The sequence below is a fragment of the Diadema setosum genome, chromosome 4 (assembly GCF_964275005.1).
Source record: "Diadema setosum chromosome 4, eeDiaSeto1, whole genome shotgun sequence".
Lineage (NCBI taxonomy): Eukaryota > Metazoa > Echinodermata > Echinoidea > Diadematoida > Diadematidae > Diadema > Diadema setosum.
In genome coordinates this window covers 47,280,821-47,301,846 of record NC_092688.1, presented here as the reverse complement: position 1 = coordinate 47,301,846, position 21,026 = coordinate 47,280,821, and the positions used below count along the sequence as shown (strand labels likewise).

The following is a 21,026-nucleotide window of genomic DNA, read 5'->3' as shown; positions in this document are numbered from 1 at the left end:
GCCTACAAAAATTATTTACCAATATATCTGATTTCATTTTTATATGCATAGTCTACAAAATAGTTCATAAATTTACATGAATTATATATTACTAGGAACCCTTTAAAAAGGTTAAAAAGCATGCACCAAATCTCATATTTTGATATTGAAATACAAAAAAAAAATCCATACCGTCGAAGGGGGGACACCCCCCTCCCACATCCTCCACCCACATGTACATATGAAAACCTCTAGGTTCTTCAACAAAACTAAAGTTGTACATTGTGAACACATCTCTGTATGTTTGAACTAATTTGTAGCTGCTATTGTGATGTACAATGTATGCATGAATGTATTCTTTTCAACCAAACTATTCAACCAAAGCCATTCATGCAGTACTTCCATGTGAATTTGAATACCACTTTCTACTTGGCTCTTCACTGTGGTGCAGAGGCCTTTGCTAACTGTGAACTGGCTTGTGTGTACCATGAAGGAGTTAGGCCTACTCCTTGGTACCGCATACATAAATTTGTACTTCTGACTGCAGGGTTCAGGGACACCTGAAGTTTAATACTGTGTACCTACAGTGCAAACATGCTTTGGAGATTGGGCAAGGCATTTATTCATTATTTGATAAACCGCTGGTACTCCATCCCTTTAGTTTGCATAACTCTAGTAAATGTGGTCCTACATTACTTGGCTGAGAGCCAAACAGTCACATTTGTCAGCGCGTGAAAGCAGTAGGCCTACAATGTACCTTCGGCTACACTTCCCTTCTCAGGGCACCTCATCATACAAAGGATGCATAGTACTTCTACAGACCATAGAGCTCCATGTACAGACACACTGGAAGTCATGTACTAGTACCCTACATGTGCACATGCCACAACATGTGGATCTGCAGTTGTAGGAATGCTCCAATCAGGCCTGGGGGTGGAAAGGGGCTCTTTGTACCAATACTTTCCTCCTTGAACATCGACCATCGTATATCATGGACGTGCACACCGGACTGTAAGCCACTACACAGCGGCCCTGTACTTTGCATCCACGACTAGTGCATCTTCAAGATATGCAAACAGAATTCGGTACAGTCTTATGTCATCACTCTACCTAGTATGGTGCTAAAAGTTTAGTTCATACATGTTAGCATGATAATGTACAACATGATGTATAAACTGTAGTATGTAGTCAATGGGGTACATAATATTTTGTCCTCTATTAAAACAGAAGTCATTTGGTCCATAACTTACTACCCACACACAAGAGGTTATAGGGCTTTATACATATACCGTAGTGGCTGAATGTTGACCCAATTGCAAAGGTCACCAAAAAAAAAAAAAAAAAAAAAAAAAAAAAAAATCTAGTCCAATATTAAAGGTCCTGTTTACCTTTGGGAGCAGTGATTTAAAAATGTTAAAGATTTCACAATTGATGCAGTCATGTGTACAAACAGGTCAGTTTATAAATCACAAAACATGACCTACCATATAACATTCTTGCAATAAAGCCTAAAATATTTATTAAAGGACAAGTTCACCTTCATATACATGTGGATTGAGATAATTCAGCAATATAAGTGGAACACATCAGTGAAAGTTTGAGGAAAATTGGACAATTCGTTCAAAAGTTATGAATTTTTAAAGTTTCTGTGCAGTCACTGCTGGATGAGAAGACTACTGCAGTTGATGATGTCACATGCATACAACGATATAAGGAAAATATAAAGAGAATTCCACAAAATTTCATTTTTTGAAGAAAGTACACATTCCCTCAACTTGTAACTGATACAGTCTGTAGATATGTTCAGGGTAATATTACTTCCCCTGCCTTCTGAAAGAGGCAAGTCATGTGCTCGTCTATTATGCGAGAAAAGTGAAAATATGTTGAATTTTCTTTATAGTTTCTTTGTATGGTTGTACTCATATGACATCACAAGCTGTAGTAGTCTTCACATCGGGCGATCGCGGAACTGAAACTTCCAAAATTCATAACTTTTTAACGGATTGTCCAATTTTCCTCAAACTTTCACCTATGTGTTCTACTAATATTGCTGCATTCTCTCAATCGTCATGTTTATGAAGGTGGACTTGTCCTTTAAGGAGATATCATCATTCTTCTCAATTAACCATACACTTACATGTAACTGTAGACGGTTTAACCTGGAAACATTTCTATTATTTAAAACTAAAAAATTGTCCGCATTTTGTATACTTTAACAATACTTAACATCGATTATACTGGTTCAAATTTTTACATTGGTTGTTTCTATCCCTAACTCATATTTTAAAACTATTTTGAAGCATTTATGCTGGATTTTTGTTTCATCTGCAAATGGTAAATTATGCCTTTAAAGTAGGCTAGATACCTCATCGTAAGGTACAAAATACAATGTTACACTGCCGTTGATCTTCCCTATGTGTACTGAGACCATGACCTTTCTGTGTACAGTGACCTCTGACAAAAGTGGGTTCGACAAACACTACGCCTGGGGGAACATCGCAGCAGAGCAGAGAGCAGATGCTCACACACGTGACGGAACAAATGGGGAGCGTGTACGCACAGAGTCTGGAATGGGAGTGCCAGGGCAATGTGAGAGCTTAGGTTTTAATGCAGCTAACAGAACGATATGCAAGATGGCTGCCACGCATCATATTCAGTGTGTAAACAATGGCAAGAATTTATAATGAGAATGGGGCAAGCTCGATCTCTGTGCATTTCTGATAAGCCAGTTCACAGTTAGCAATAGTCTGCAATGACCTCTCCAACCACAGACTTTGCAATACATGGAATAGTCTTCAAGAAGAGCAGTTGAAAGCAGCCATGCAGGAAGTTGTAATTTACATATCAGTGCTGCATGAATGGCTTTTGTTAATGCTGCTGAAAAGAACGCACATTCACCTGTACATACCAATCTGCACCTGGTTCATTTATAACACAGTTGTCATGAAGCCCTATCTAAGGTTTTGAATACCTCAATTGCAATCCATTTCAAGAGACGGTCTGCAATGACCTTTGTCTGCACATGTGAACTGGCTTATTATCAAATATCTACAGGAAAAACCTCACTGTGCATATCACCCGATCATTCAAGTACACAGGGGGAATGTTCTGTCCGGGGTCAAGGACTTACTTGTAAAAATTGTATTTCTATCATCAGAGCTACCAAGTCTCACGCATTCTGCGTGAGACTCAAGCATTTAGGGGCCGTCTCACGATCTCACGCATGGCACCCATTTTTCTCACTCATCGGACGAAGTCTGCAACTTGGGCCTATAATAAGGAGCATATCTAAAAGGATTAGAGTGGTAGTTGCAATTGAAGGTATATTTTCCTTTTGTCTTTCAAAATAAGTAAAGAATAGTCACTTAAGTATGCACCTGATCGCACCATTAAGAGCTAAGAATTGAAAAAGCTCCCTACCGTGGGAGGCCACAGGGGGAAAAAACCCTCCCACACCCTCGCTCGCGCGCACATTCGCTCGCCGAGATGCCGAGTCATGAAAATCTCACTCATAAAAATTTTTTGAACTTGGCATCCCTGTATCATCCTTTTCTCTCAACAAAGAGATGTTGTGTCCTTGGGTCTGGTAGGGGCAAACTATGTAGGCCTACATACCCGTACACCATGACCATGTAGTGGGTGCAGATGTCTGCACACGTGAGGGAGCAAAGGGTAAACTGTTTGAACCATGCTAGCACTGTGCTTCATGAGATACCTGGGGTCTGGTGCTTGGAGGAATTGTGCAGCGTAGAGGAAGGGGATCTCTACCATTCAGGAAACCAAATGTGGCTGTTGCATGCATCCCAGCCAGCTTGTCACCTGATAAAACTTAAAGGGGCATTCCGGACGATTTTCATAATTTCACATCATGTAGTACATAAATCAACAGCTCCATGTATAGATCCTTGGAATTTATTGTGGTCCTTGAGCAGAGAAACCAATAAATTGAAAATCTTAAACAAATTACACTGAACAGTGATGATGACATCAGAGCCTCATATATTTCAGAAATGTAGCAGTGTAATTCCATTACAATACCGCTTGCTCAACGAGTTCACCTGTGAAAAATCCATGCATACCTTCTTCTTTTGTTCTGCTTCCTTGAGCCCCAACTCATGCATTCTTATGGTGAGGCTGCCATGTCATCATCCTTGTTCATTGCAATTAATTATAAATTTTGAAAACATTTTCATTACTTATCCAAATCACTATAAATTCTGAAACTCTGTACTCAGTTTGACTAATTTATAGTTGTTCAAATGTAAAAGTCTGAAAATCATCTGGAGGTCCCCTTTAAGCATGTAAACAACACTGCAGCTGGCCGGATGCCATGTGTACATACGTATGTAGATACATGGGTGCCACCCTTTTTTCCCCAGCTTTTTTTTTTCTTATGCTTCATACCTGTATTGTACATTAAATTATCAGTAACATAATTTCCATGCCTATTCCAGCAAACCCTTTCCATGCCAGAGTTTTTGATAGTGGAAATAACAAGTTTGGGGAATTAACCTTGGATAGATTGCTAAATTGGCAAGAACTATTCAGCTACAATCAATGAGGATGGATCCTCCGCCATATCAAACCATCTGGGAGGTTGGACATTCTTTCAGTCAATTGATTGCCTGTTTGTGACTCTCAGCACGAAAGATCAAATTTTACTAGATAACGAAGTAAGAAAATTATACCTCAATCATACCACATCTCAAGTACTCAGGAATGAACTATGGGTAGGGCCTCCATCCCACTATCCCCGCGTTCACATTGGTCCCTGCGACGTGGGGACAGCCACAAGAGATCTTATGTTTTTTACGACTGACCGTTCACATTGGTATCTCATCTGTCCCCGAGCTGTGGGGGCATTTGGGGGCTTGGAGCGAGCTCTGCCACTTGAATCCAGGCATAGCGCATGCGCACATTTGATGACCACAGCTGGACGCTATCAATTTCGCCCCAAGGTCACTCTCCCCTCCAAATACTATCTTGTCCCCGTACCCGACTTGCTTTGCGGGGACGAGGGGACAAGTCCCAGCGAGCGTTCACATTATGGTTTTTGAGGAGAAAGTCCCACAGCTCGGGACTTTCCCCGCATCACGGGGACCACACCCCCCCCCCCCCCCAAAAAAAAAAAAAAAAAATCAAGAAAAGGAGACAAACTGATTAGAAACCTTGATTAATGATACCAAATATTGCATCTTTTATGATTGTTATGAATCTATAAGCCCAAGGTTTTATTCATTTTGAATTTCGAAAACATGTTTCTACAAGATGATAAGCTGACTTGCTCTTCATTTGAATGCTGGACAAATTAAATGAGTGCCTGCTGACCTTTAAGGGTCCAGTTTCACCTTTGGGAGCACTTATCTAAAAAATTTTCAAGATATCACATTTGATGCGTGTATGTGTAGGTGTGTTGTATCACAAAACATTCTACCATATAAAATCTTTTGCAATAAAGCCTAAAATGTGGAGATATCAGCATTTTTCTTAATAAACCATAACTGTAGACGATTTTAATAGTCTGGAAACATTTTTATCAGAACTATTGTTTACATTTCATGTATTAAACGATACTTAACATTGCTAAAACGGATTCAAATTTTTACAGTGGTTGTTTCTATCCTTAACTCATATTTTAGAGCCATTTTAAAGCACTAATGCTGGGTTTTTGTTTCATCTGCAAATGGTAAATTATGCCTTTAAATATGGAACGTTGCCCAAAAACACATTCCACCAGCAATTACGTAACCACAGTTGAGGTACTTTCAAGGGTGTTTCAAAAAGACCTTTAATTTTAGGATGGAAGAGATAAGAGGCTTCTTTGAGGCTTCCTGGGGTCTCTACTTCACTCAACATTGATGTTTGGTGAGTTTTCTGACCAATGGGGGCAGTGTTTAATTCTGTGCCGCCTTCCTGTGACCACACTAATATTCAATACCACAGACCTACAATTGTACAAATATGTCCATGGTATTTCTCACATTTCTCTTTACTCTGAAAACAATTACTTAGTCATGATTATATGACAATAACATTATTAAAGGGGAAGTACCAAATTAGTGTCATCCAGATAGTATCAGCATCAGCAGGGCTCTACACTAACTTTTTTTTTTTTTTCTTGTGGCCCATTCAGGCTACTATTGGTACTAGAATCTTTCAATCTGAAGTTTTGGTGGCCTGAAATACATTTGTTAGAGGAAACATAACGATCTATTTTGAATCTTAAAGGCCGCATTCGACCACCAAAAGATAGCCTTTTTGGAAAATTGGTAACCAGTCCTGCCACCACTAATAGTTGAGCCCTGATCACTAACATCAATTTTCAATTTCAATTTATTCGGCAACTGTATGATACAACATAAAAAATGCACATTATAAAAGACATAACATTCAAAGGCCGGGACCCCTTGTAAGCAACTAGTGCTTGTTATGGGGCCCCTTTGCAGCAATCAAACAATCAATAACAAAAATGCAATTAAGCATATATCGAAATTTCTGTCATAAGTAGTAAACTAGAAAATACAGAATTACGTTACAATATACACATAGACATACGCAAGCATACACTCAGTAAAAATGCAATGCAAGAGATTGGTAAGAGGGTGAAGAAACAAAGATAAAGAAAGAAGAAAAAGTACAGCTGTTGAAGTCTACTCAGTCAAGGATGATAGTTTTTTAAATGTAATACGTTTGAATAGGGTTCTGAAACGAGTAAGTGTAGTACTGGATTTAAGATCAGAAGAAATTAAATTCCATTCATGCGCCCCTGTGAATCGAATAGAATGAGACCTTGTTGTTAAGCGACAATTTGGAACTCGAAGATTATCTTTAGAACGGGTTGAGTATGCATGGAATGACGAATTTGTTCTAAACATGTTTTGAAAAATGGAAGGGAGTATCCCTTTATGATACTTAAACATGAATACCAATACATTAAGTTGCACAAGTTCAAATATAGGAATGATTTTATTTTTAATGAAAAGAGGTAGACTCGGACTTCGAAAATCACTTTTTGTTACAAGCCGTACCGCACGTTTTTGTAATCTGAACAGTTTGTCAATATGAACTTTGTATGTCTTGCCCCAAATTTCACTGCAATAGTTAAGGTGAGGTAATATCAAAGCATTGTAAATAGAAAGCAATATTTTTCTTGGTAAAAAAGATTTAAGTTTAGATAGAATTCCTATACTTCTCGATATTTTAGCGGTGATGTTTGTAATGTGACACTTCCAATCGAGAGACTCATGGATTAAAATACCTAAAAAATTTATTGATTCAGTTCTATCTATAACAGCACTTTCTATTTGTATTGGAGAAAGATTTTGTGGTATTTTCTTTCTTTTGGAATGGAACAAAACATACTTTGTTTTCTTAAAATTCAAAAACAATTTATTACATTTAAACCACTCATTTAACATACAAAGTTCTTTATTCAATGTAAGTACAAGTGAAGTAACATTTTCATGAGAGTAAAATACCACAGTATCATCTGCAAAAAGTGAAAATCTCAAAATTTTTGAACAGTTGATTATGTCATTTACATATACAAGGAATAAAAGGGGCCCAAGTACAGAACCTTGCGGTACGCCAAGAGTTACATCTAATTGAGTGGATTCGACACCATCGACCACCACATACTGCCGTCTATTTGATAGATAACTACCAAACCATTGCAGAGGTAAACCTCTTATTCCGTAGAGATGTAGTTTCGTTAGCAGGATGTGGTGGTCGATGGTGTCGAACGCCTTTGAGAGATCCATAAATACACCACAGCAATAATTACCTTTGTCAATTTCTTGAAGAATGTAGTCAGTAAAACAAATAACACTGAGTGAAGTAGAATAATTTTTACGAAAACCGAATTGCTCAGAAATTAATATATTATTTTTAGTAAGGAACTCATAGAGCCTGTCATACATAAGTCTTTCTAGAAGTTTAGAAAAAATTGAAAGAAGAGCAACAGGTCTATAATTATCAATATATTTTGGATCATCTTTTTTATGCAAAGGTACAATCTTCACTGTCTTTAATTTTGCGGGTACAAAGCCAGTGCTTAAAGATTTATTAAAAATATCACATAAGGGGTCAACTATGTAATGTATACAATCCTTGACAACACGAGGGGATATATCATCAGGCCCACTTGCCACTTGCCAGTACTGAAATTACTTTTTTTCTTTTTTTGCCTTGTGCTACATGTACTCTTATCATCATTTGTCAATTGTCATCTTGTCACAATACTTTCAATACAGTGTCCTTCACTTTATCTGCGGTAAACCCTATTTATTTTTTCATTATCAGTATTTTTCTTCGTTTTTTTTTTAGAGTGTGACCTCCAGCAAGTTTTTTTTTTAAAGTTTTGTGAACTACTGGTGCACCATTGTCCTTAATATTTAATATTCATTCCATATTTTTCATTTACATATCAAAGAATACTGATATCAAGATTTAATTTTCATAAACCAGTAAGTTTTTATACAATTCTGTCTACATTCCTGTCAGGTTTGAAAACATAATAGTCAAATAGACACAGAATCTTAATTCAAACTGAGACAAATAATTTACCACTCTCCGATAATTCAGTAATCAATGAGAATACCATCAAATACACTGTAGGGCCTACAGGATTAATTTACTGTTCATCAGGCTTCATGGTTGAAATTATCAGTCTTCATTCTGTAGGGATGGCCTTAAAAAAATGATTTACTTTTCATGGTTTAATCTACAATTGTATCAGTCTTCAGGGAACATCACACATATCAAACTTATACTGCTTTATTGTAACATTGTTGAACAGCAGGAATCACTTCATTACATACATGTAGTTCATGTTCCCACACAGGAGCACAAATTTATGGCATTTAGCCAAGATGATTTCTACAAATCAACACATTAGAAACTATAGATACCACCTGAGGTACACGGTACTACCCTGGGAGCACTGTACCCAGTACCTGTCTACAGAGTATTTCTGCTGACAACTCAAGGACAATATTGGCTACTGTTGTCACAACTGCGCACATAAATGCAAGTCACAGTTTGATAGAAGATACACGTAACTCTTACAAGGCCTGGCTACTGGCTAGATGAACAAAAAAACAAACAAACAAACAAACAAACAAAAAAACACCAAAATTTCATTTGCTATATTTTTATTACTACTTTTCTTCTTGTTTTCACGTTGGTACTGTATATCAATTGTAACTACATTTGCAGGCCTACATGCAACATCCCTGGTTTCATACATGTAATCTACACTGTATTTCAATGTATTCAGCATCTTTCATTAGTTTAATGGCTGGGTTTGAAAAAGTCCATGAATTCATACCTACGAGCCCTACTAAAAGTACTGGATATGGGGTGTACTGTAGCCTGGTACACTGAAACATGCACAGAGTTGACAGTGCGTTGTCTTGGCAAGGAGGTACTACACTAGTACCTCCTTGGTCTTGGTATCCCCCAGCATGTACAGTGTACAAGTGCATGCATCATTGCTCTGTATCCCCAGCATGCATCCTGCACACTGAACAGAGGCCCCCTTTCTTCTCAGATTTCAACAAAATGTCAGTTAGAAGGTGAGCATAGTACGGGAACACTTATGGGAACCAAAAGTACATTGTAAGGGATCAAGGACAGACCTTCACCACTCCCCTCCAAATGGACCAATCAGCAAGCAGGATTCTCCCATTCACCGCCTGGGAGTGTGTGTGAAGCCAAGGCAAGGGTGCCATGCTAACACCATGCTCCAGTGCACTGCAATACTCACTGTCCCTGCCTCTAACACAAGCACAAGCAAAGTGCATTATCTACGTGCAATACTGCACGCAGCATCATGACATCATGTAAACACAATAGGTTCCAGGAATTCATTCCTCGATTTTGTGGTTGTACAGTGGTACAAATGTACAATTTGTATTGTGTATTCTACCCTCCATTTTGCTCTGACATTCTTGATGAACACTGTTCAAATCTATGTTTAGAACAATCAATGTGAATGACACAATGCACAAATTGATACTACAATTTCAGAGTATCAGTACAAAATGTACCTTGGAAATCTCAGGGTTATGCTAATGTAACACATACCAGTGGTACATGTTTTGTCATATTGTGCATTGTTGGAGTTACTGTATGCTTTCTTGTAGCTTTATCCTAAGGAAAATCCTTCAGATGACAAGTATACAGCTTACTCTTTTCCTACGGGGACATTTTCCAGGATGGATACACTGGATTTTTGAAGGCTGATACACTGTATCTGTCTTCAAAAGTTCTTGCTCAAACCAAAACACTGACAAACCTTTGGAATGAAAGTTACCCCCCCCCCCCCAGATCCCTTGACAGCTCAATGAACTGTCAAAAGACTCCTATAGGTTGTATATCTGGGAAGTTCTTTTGCAGAAAAATGCAACAAAACAAAACAAGAAAACACAGGCTAAATGGTAGCAAGGCTGACTGCCCTTGCTGTGAAGGTAACATGGACACAACACTAGCAAGGGAGGGACTCATGTTTTTACACGTGATATTTGACATTCCCAATGTTGACCAATGATTACAGACATGTGTCAATGAAAACAAACAGAATTCAGCCCCATAGATCCATCATGAGTATGGGTAACCAATATTTAGTGGAATACCATCTGAAAGGGACCTTGTCAACATATATAAGATATAAAAATCATGCCTGATTCATTCAGTTCACTGGGTTCAATCCTTTCAAGTTCTTTCCTTCACAACATCTTTTCCAGTACATGTACAAATTATGTATGTACATGTAGGCCTACGATGCATTTGAGAGCTGTCAACAGTAAAGAAAGCTTCCCACTCCATCCCTACAGTAGGCCCTAATTGCTTTGGAGTGAACAGCTAGGCAATCCCGCTGTGCTGTATTTAATAAACTCCAGTCACCTTTGGCTCCACACAACTGATTTTTTATGTCCTACATTGTATGATGTCATAGTTGGATAGTGTTAGTTTTGAAGAAGACCAAAAAAAAAAAAAAAAAAAAGAATTGCATTCTTTTAGTAACAGCTACATGTACTGTACATGTACATAAAGTTTACCTTATGAAATTACTGGGATGCAATTTAAACTTTTTTATGGTCGTTGATGGAAGTAATGTTCATTTAATGACTGAGACAGAAATTTTTACACATTCCTGCATCATGGCATTGGCAGTGAGTTCATTACAGAAATATTGTGGTGAATCTGTGCTAGAAGATCCTTACATGATCTGCACATTTGCTTTTTAGAGTAGGGCCTACATGAAAAGGCCTCAGCCCTTAAAGGGATCGTATAGTTTAGGGCGAAACCTAATTTCAGGTTTCTAACTTTTTTGGGTGAGATAATGAGAAACCTCGTATGATATGAGAGAGCATGTAAATTCCATGAGAAATTCAACATTTATTTGATGAAAATTGGATTTGCTAATAAAGTGTGGGACCCACCTTTTATTACGATCGCTTTGATTTACATGTACATTTATACTTTGTTTTTGGTTAATTTTAGTAATTCAAAACCCGTTTTTCAATAAATAAACTTTGTATTCCTCTTAAAATGGTATGCTCTATACTATTTCATAAGTGTTTTCTTGGTATCTCGCAAAAAGTTAAAGCCCAATTCTCATCTCTACCAATACTGTTCCATCCCTTTAAAATAGTTAATTTGAACAGTAACCAATAATCTTCTTTACAATGATGGAATATAGCAGACCATAACCTTGTTTTGGAAAGTGAAGTGGTACAGTTATGTACAACTGTACACAGTAAGTCTCCGGTTATTCTTACAACTGTACATAACGATACAGAGCATGACTTGTATTGTTGTACTGTACATAATGCAGTACTGACATTACTGACACTAGGCAGGATATCATATCAGAATAGAGAATGTCATCTCAAACAAGAGCAGTGAAAAAAATAAGAATCTGTAAATAATTGAGAAAAAAAAAACCTGGATGAAAAAAAACAAAGAAATCACTGATCCGCGATAAAGGCAAGTGAAAAGAAAATGGCTTCCTAGTCTGAACATTCCTACACTGTACACGTTTACAGACGTAGATCCTCATTGATCACCTCTGTGCAGACACAAAGTCTACACTTAGCTGACAACCTTTGGACCTTGTGAAGAGTCCCCACGATGAGGCAGATTACACATATACACCGTACGTAGTTGTATGTAGAATGTTATCCCAAATATTGACCAAAGGCATGTTGTCAATGTGAAATGCATGTATGTACCTCTACAGAAGGCAATGGGGGAAAAATGCTAGCAACCAATCTTCCAATTACCTCATGCTGAATCTTGTAGGGACACAACATTTTAATGGATCAAAGTTTCAAAAGTTCAATTTCACAAACACTGCATTTCCAAGACAATGCGTCAAATTTCCCTTGAAAATTATCATTCATGTCACTTCATTCACTCAAAAAGGATTCTTCTGAGAGCTAATGTGGCAAGAATTCAATCATAAATAGGGCCTACTACGTATGTGTACATGTAGCTATACACTGTACAACTCCCACTACCAAAATTTTAAATGAACAAGTGTATCTACACAGATAGACAATCTAAGTGCTAATGTTGCACAGCATCACATCTACAAGTTTGCCACAACCAATTCCAATTGCACCAAAATATTAAAACGGGAAATAGGGGGCCTACCTACATTTTGTACACCATAACAATAATAATAGCTCATAATTACATGTTTGACTGAAAGATCAGTCTGTATCTGGTTATCAGGGATATGTTGCGGGGCCGGGAGATTGCATCTGGCTTCACGGATCCCCTCCTATACAGACCGAAGGCTAACCTACCAGGTACACTGTACTGGCTCCTGTAGTGATGATGCTCCTGTGGGGCTGCTTTGCCCACTGTCGCACATGGACCAAAGATTACCATGCACAGCTTTTTTACATTCAAACAAGTTTGACATGACATGGCATATTATCATGCAGCAATATTTGGGGTAACTTTTCCACATCATGCACTAGAAATACAGTAACTAGGTTAGATCACTGAAATCTGTAGCGATATCGCAACATGACTGTTCACTAGCTGTAAGTCGCCATGAAATACATACAGTTGTACGTAGAAAAGCTGTGCTCTGCAAAATTGTATTTGGCCAGAAAGGGACCATTCCCATTGCAGGTACATCACATGTGACTGGCTAACAGATTCATGTGTTGCAGAGAGCTGTGACGATTGTATCAACAGGCTGGTAGTTGTGTTTTCCATGAAAATTCAACCAAAATGTTGGACAAATCAAATATCTGGTGAGCATAATCATGAAATGTTGATTTTTATGATATGAGTTTGAATTTGCCAGTCTAACGTTAGGGCTGTGAATATAGACGCAATAGAGAAGGGTGTGGTACCTCAGTCACCAAATTCTCTATGGAGACAGTGGTTAAAAAGACTAAAAGAACTTCACTACAGCGATGTACATGTATGGGACTCGATTCCATCTTTCTACGGAGCGGCAGTGAGCGGTAACGTAAAAAAAAATATAAAAGACTCCTCCGGACTTTCTGTCTAATTGCATATAAATTTAACATTTGGTTACAGCTAAAGAGGACCCAAGTAGGTAGAACTCTACAAGCATGTTGAATTTACAAGAACAACCACTCAGGCTTTGTAGGATTTTGAACCAAATTGCTTATTAACATTGATGTCAAAGAGAAGACCTGTTCTCGAAGTCTAACGTTAGTAGTACAACAGAAGATCACTAACCTTGTTAATCTACTAACATGTTACAGGTTAACTGGTTAGGATCTAAATTTAATTAATTTTTCTCTGGAAGTAGATCTATGAACTCTCTCTTCCAGCTCCCTATTGAATTTTACACTAGGCCCAACTGTTAAAGAGTCCATACACTGTGCATTTCACACAGTTGCTTGCTTCAAATGCAAATTATGGAGCTATAAATAGCTCCATGTCAGTGCAAACTGCAATTGCAAATGTGCAAGGTCACACGGTCCATTTCAACTTCATTCATAAACACTGATATTTGGACACTGATAAACGGGTCTTGAACCTCTAACGTTTAGAACCGACATGTTGGGAAAATTTGTCACAGCCGGCTTACCAATGCTTTCGATGGTAGCGTTCTGGAAGCTACCCATTCCAGATATCCAAGAGACACTGAAAACGGTTCGAATAGTGGTAGAACTAGCACAAAGAAGAGTTTAGACACAAGTCCAAGCCGGGCAAAATTCACACGGGTCGGCCAGCCCTGCCTGCGCTGGGTGACGGTCGCCCACGCCACGCAAGTCCACGAAGCTGAAGCACGTTCACTCGTAGTAGGCAAGTCACTACCACCCGTGCCGTGAAATTTCTTGGTATGCAAGCAGATGATAAACTCTCACTTGAAATACGCGGGAAAGGTTTATTAATTCCAGTAAAGCGTTCTTGAATCACCGCTCTTGCAGAACAGAATGACGGCTAGAATGTACAGTGTAGACGATCTACATGCATATGTTTGAGGTTTTTCCAACACGAAAGATCTCTTGACGGTACTCGTGTTTGTTACGTTACACCTGCGGTGCGTGCGCTATAAGGGTACGGCCGTACGGGTACGGGTAGTACCAACCGGATAAGCCAGAATTGAATGTAAATAATACGCTGAATTGTATGTTGTACACGTTGGATGCACAGAACTCTGTGTAAGAGTTCTGTGGTTTGGATGGGGATGCTGCCTGCGCGGTGTGTGTGCCAATCAATCGTCATCAAACGACGCACACAATTTTCACACGACACAACCAACATAATTACCAAGGAGTTAACTACACACAGCAAAATACGGAGTGCGCGTGCGCATGCACACTATTTTGTCGCACTTCTTGTAACACTAATTTGATTTTTCTGAGAAAACGACTGTTCAAGTGTTTTATAGAACAGCGAATTTATTGAAAGAACGGCTAGAAATAACCATGGAGCTACAAACGAACATGAAATAACCGACAATCAACACAGAGACTCCAACCCCAAGCACCTTCTACTGAACCCCTACCCCTAGCAAACGGGAGACTCCAACTTGATGTGCGCGAAGTCCCTTGGGTCAGGGTTCTAGATACCGTATACCGTGCTGTCTCACAGGCTTATTTCTCAATATACGATGGCACTAAACTTAGTGCCATCGTAAGCAAGAAATAATTAAATGATTCAAATCATATATTTTGGCTTAATAAAGCTTCATTTCACAATCTTCTATTATCATATTTTATGCAGATGCTATATACATGCATGCATATAAAATCGACTGGCATCTACAAAACCATACAAGCGAGAGACAAAGAGCCATGGTGCGGGCAGGAGAAATTAAATCTCAAGCGGGAGAACGGTCCCGAGATAGATTTTGTGAAAATGGGATTTCGGCTGGAGATCTCCCGTCGAAAGCGGGATAGTTGGAGTCTCTGTCAACACTTTTATCGCAATGTCTTTCAGAGATGACATGCAGAGACTCCAACTCTCCCGTTTTCGACGGGAGATCACCCGCCGGGTAAAACCCATTTTTGCAAAATCTCCCGTTCTCCCGCTGGAGATCTAATTTCTCCCGCCCTGGCTCTGTGTCTCCCGTTGGAAAGGATTTGTTACTTATTGCTATCGTATGGTGAAAAAATAAGCCTTAGATAGCACCAGGAAGCATCTAGAACCCTAGGAACGTCGAGCTTCACACACACCAACTTGGAGTCTCCCATTTGCTAGGGGTTTCAGGCGGGAGAATCTCCAGATCAGAAGGTGCTTTGGGTTGGAGTCTCTGGACATAACATCTGCAAATCAATGAAAACCTGTGGAACGGCAAGCATGAAGAGAACACAAAGATTGCAGGATGCTTCTGCTCTCAACCTATCTGTCTTATTTTTTTTAATACCTGTCATTTCTGATTAAAGGCCATGAACCCTCATTTAGGGCCTATATTTTTCGAAGCTAATGAATTGATCTTGACCACAGACTGAGGCATGAGGATTTACAAAAATGTCCATTTAATTTCTATCCATATTACCAATTTACATCATCACTGAACTAAATTTATAGCATATCTGGACGTAATATTCTTCGCTGGCCAGCAAGTTTCATTATTTTATTTTCCTGTGATGAAACCTTACAGGGGACATCCTCAACAAGCATAAGTACGATGTCTGGTAACAGAAGACTATAGATTCTCATTGCATGCACACAGAGGAAAAGAAAAACTCTTTGCCGGGCAAAAGAACTTGTGGATGTTAAAGCACAATTAAGTTCATAAATTTACATCTTATGTGAATTGCGTGAATGCAGCAATATATCAGGAGAACGATTATTGTCACCCTAAAGCGAAAGTTTCTGAGGAAAATGGGAGTATGAGTTCAAAAGTTATAAATTTTTGAAGTTTCTGTTATAAATGACTGCTGGTTGAGAAGACTACATATTATTCATCACTCTGTCTTCTGGAAGAGGCAAGTCAATTGCTCTTTCATATGCGAGAAAAGTGAAAATATGTTGCATTTTAAATTCTTTTTTCCCTTTCTTAAAATCGTTCTACACATTGTGACATCACAAGCTGTATAGCAGTCTTCTCATCCAGTGGTGGCCGCACTGATACGTCAAAAATTCATAACTTTTGAACGAATTGCCCGATTTTCCTCAAACTTTTATTGACTGGTGTGTTCCTATCGCTACATTCTATCAATCCCTTATTAGGACCTATCGGAAAAAGCATACCAAACTTCCAAATCATAAGTCCTACATGCAGATTGGATGTGGTTGAACAAGTTACGTAATCATCTAAGTTATCGTAATCCATAACAAAAGCTAAAGGAAAGTTTATCATTGAAAATATAAGCGATGGATAGTGTTGGCATATAGGCAGCACCCTCGTACGAAAAAAAGAAAGAAAATAAGGTCAAAGAAGAAAGTGCTCCAAAGAGCTCCAAAACAACGTTACACTGGCATACCCGGCAGGCAAAACATTGCCGATACATATACTCTCTCTCTCTCTCTCTCTCTCCCTTTATCTCTTCCTCTCTCTCTCTCTATCTATCAATATCTAAATATCTGTCTGTCTGTGTATCTATCTATCTATCTATCTATCTATCTATCTATCTATCTATCTATCTATCTATTTATCACTCTCTCTCTCTCTCATCTTATTTTGTATCGGCTTAGTACTAGCACAAGACGACGAGCTGACTGCTTGATTACCAAAATTGAATATGAACTATGGTATATAAGGCTATCTCTTCTTTGCGATATTTTTAAATTAGATGTTCCCGATCTTTTCTGCTCTTAAAAAGCATTCAAACTACATAACTATTTCTGGAATTTCCCCTCTAATTCCTATTGCTGAAACCCATGAATGCCATAGGAGCTTTTGTAAATAAAAACTCTCGCACACACACTTTAGTGACTCAATAAAAAGAAAATCACTCGAGAAAATCTGGAAAAAACGTGTTTTGTTCTTCAATCATAATAATTATATTAGTAGATCTCTTCTCCAGAACCACTGGATGGCTATATAAGTTCGATTTGGTTGCTCCTTTGGTTGACCTGTCGATGACGCTCTATCTTATCATATTTTGTTCTTCTCCATTCTGCTAAATTCATCCGATTGTTATTCTTCCAATCATTTGTAAATTATTTGACTATAAGAATTATAGTCATTTAAACTCAGTTTATTAATTTGTATTGTTGGCCTATTTGTTATTAATAAAGAAATTACTAAATTTCAGTTAACTTTGCTCATTTAATTAGTACGTGTGCATGGCAGGCCTATAAGAATTATAACTTGGTGATAAACAGTCTCAGCTCACGCCACCTCGTAATTTTTATCCATAGTTGTTTGGACACCAGGTAATGGTTGGTTCATTTGGTCACCGGAACATTTCAGGACAAAATGCGGTACTTGAGTGGGATATTTCTTTTCGTGACCGAATTATCGTGAACCAAGCATTACATGTGGAGATTATTCGTAGACAAACATTGCACACGAGAAGGTAAGGATATTAGTCTAGTTTCTGGTCATTCTTCTTTTTTTTTCTTTTTTTGTGTGATATTTTGTGGTATTTGTGATATTTGAATAGCGAACTGGGGTTTTGTCGAGTATGCCTAGTTCCAAAGGCTCTCGCGAGGGTCGTTGCATATAACGGTGCAGCGTTTTAGTCTCAGGCTATCGGCCGTTAGTTCTTTTCCGACAAGTCCCCCCAAAGACTTTATAATCGGAACACGTGGACTTGAAAAACAGCATCGGAAAACGACCTTAAATTACACAAGTATTTTTACGGGGTAAACGAAAAATAGAGTATAGAAATAGATGTCGTTTTGGGGGCATAAGATGATGATTACATAAGTTGGGGGTACCCTGTGTATAGAGAAGTGGGAGAAAGTTAATTTGTTTGCCTTTTGTAAGAATGCAGGCTGTGTAATATTACGTAACACAGCCATGGTACGTCTTATATGCAGGGACGTGGGAACCCTCCCTGGTCTATGCAACAGACACAGGATGACTCCTTGGTCTATGTCTATGTTATTCAGTTCAACTGAATTCAATTCCGTTCAATTCAATTCAATTCAATTCAATTCAATTCAATTTAATTCAATTCAATTCAATTCAATTCAATTCAATTCAATTCAATTCAATTCAATTCAATTCAATTCAATTCAATTCAATTCAATTCAATTCAATTCAATCCAATCCAAGTCAAGTCAAGTCAATTCTATTCAATTCAAATCAATTCAATTCCATTCAATTCAATTCGAATTCATTTCATTTTTTCGAAAAGAACAGACATTTCACTTTCTTTGGTGACAGAGAATAATGTTACATAAGCAAAACAAAAATAAACTGAAAAGAGTATAAAATGGAACCCAGTGATGTAGTAATGATACATTGTCATGAGAACTGAAGTGATAAAGACAATACGCAAACTTCGAAAAATGGAGGGACCAACTATAAAAAGACGCTCTTTCTAATGAATTGTCGATGTAGGCCTATTGTCGGGAGGTGAAAATGAGTTAATAAAAGTATGCTTTTCCCCGTGAGCTATTTATTGATCGGAAGGTTTTTTTCCCCTCTTCTATCTCAGCAAAACCCAAATTGGATCTGATTTGCATGTTTTGTGTGTTCATTGCACAATAACTATGTTTATCTATATGTGTGATGTTATGTTATAATTTTGAAATCATTGCACTTGTTTACATTCTCTCTTTGTTTCTTCGAAATTTGTATTGAATTGTTATGTGATAACAATAATGATAATAAGAATAAATCAAACCAAACCAAAACCAGTCATGAGTTTTTCCCCTAAAGCTTTTTTTTTTTTGTCAATCTTCGAAGTAATGTACGTTGTTGTGTGTGTCAGTGTGTGTGTGTGTGTGTGTGTGTGTGTGTGGGTTTTTTTTTGGGGGGGGCGTTATGTAATGAAATTATAAGTATAGATCATTATACTCCATGATACTTTTATTATGTATTTTCTAGAAAATGATGAAAAACAATATACTTTTGTATTCTGTTAGGTTCTGGCGAACGAATGAAAATAAATCTCAGTTGAACAGAAAATAGAAGTAAAAAGTGACGGTATAATGCACCGAGGGGCACTATTCAGGAATGTATAGCATTTAAATCTCATATAGTCCAAACTGCGTGTAGCACCCAAATCGTTGTTTTTATCACCATTATTATTCTTTCCTCTTTCTGTTTTCAGTTTACCTAGCAGGAAATACGTCTCTTGATTTATCTGACTTATAAATGCTCTGCTGAGTCGAAGGTTATACGCTTCTCCGTATGTTGTTTCAAGCATGACATGGAACAGTAAACTGTTGTGCAAACATGACAACATGTTTACACATAGTTTAAGGTAGGCCTACATTGCAGCAAACAAACAAAAGAAAAATGCTCCCCGCATAATGTAACTTTTCTTATGCTTTAGTTGTACCCTTTATCTGTGTAAATCCATCTTTATTTTTTTTTTCTGATACACAAGAAATGTATTTACACATCACAAGAAAGTGCATATTACCTTGAGATTTTGTATAATATTGCAATATAAAACAATATTTCATGAGACTATACACATAAGCAATCTTCTACTCTTTTTCTTTCTTACCTCTTTCTAACTGGTCCCCGCATGGAAGACCAGCGGCACCAGAAAAGTGCAGCTGATTAGGGCTATCCAACTGTCATCTTTCTCTAATCCTATACATTCTATTCTTTTTCGTATATCGATGATGTGTCACACTATTCATTTGCTATGTATGTATGTTTCATAAAAATGCATGATGTATCATTTTCCTTGTACCTTATGTTGTCTTTTATATCTGTATGTATGTTTATGACGGAAATAAAACAAACAAACAAACAATCGTCACGGCGGGAAATCCATTCAACACTGCATGCTTGCAAAACAGATCAAGTATATTGCAATGCACATTGCAGCCGTTTCCACTCGTTTATATTCCATCTCACGAGAAAATATAGATACGTTTATAATGGGTGACAATGTGACATCGATTTATTGAAATGGATATACTGATATTTCACTAGTTTGCTAGTTTGCTAGTCATCCTCATTTCATTTACCCTTCATTCATTCATCACCAACCAAACTAGCATTTCGACGACATCACAAACTTTTTTTGATCATGTATGTTGATTAATTTCAAGTAAACCATCGGCAGACACCTCTCATAGTGGAATCGTGTGCTGTAACAAATAAGGCCATATCCCAACTATTCTCTATCATTGATCAATTCCAGACCCTATAACACAAATGAATGAATACATAAAGGAAAGAAACGCCCTCGAATGAACCAGCTTGTTTCAGATTTGGTAACCGAATTCAAAGAGACTGGTCGAATCCGGGGTAGAATGTGTGTCATGAGTCGACTGCCATAACAGGGCTTTTAATGTTTATGGATAGGTTCGTCTATCAAACAATATACTCTAACTATAAACATGATGAGTAGTAAACCCTGGACAACTAAATGTATAATGCGATCAATAAACACTCGCGGATGATACATCACACAAATCTGCTCTAAAAAGTAAATTAAAATCATATCAGCTTCCCAATA

General features: G+C 37.8%; 1 protein-coding gene across 1 annotated transcript in view; it reads right to left on the bottom strand.

Moving 5' to 3' along the window:
• LOC140227369 (WD repeat and SOCS box-containing protein 1-like) overlaps positions 1-14,414 on the bottom strand; it is a 37,577-nt gene extending 23,163 nt beyond the window's left edge. The window contains exon 1 of the mRNA XM_072307781.1: positions 14,066-14,414. Within this exon, the coding sequence (XP_072163882.1) occupies positions 14,066-14,102 (37 nt within the window). The 5' untranslated portion in view covers positions 14,103-14,414. The remainder of the gene's footprint in view (positions 1-14,065) is intronic.
• Positions 14,415-21,026: the final 6,612 nt, after the last annotated feature.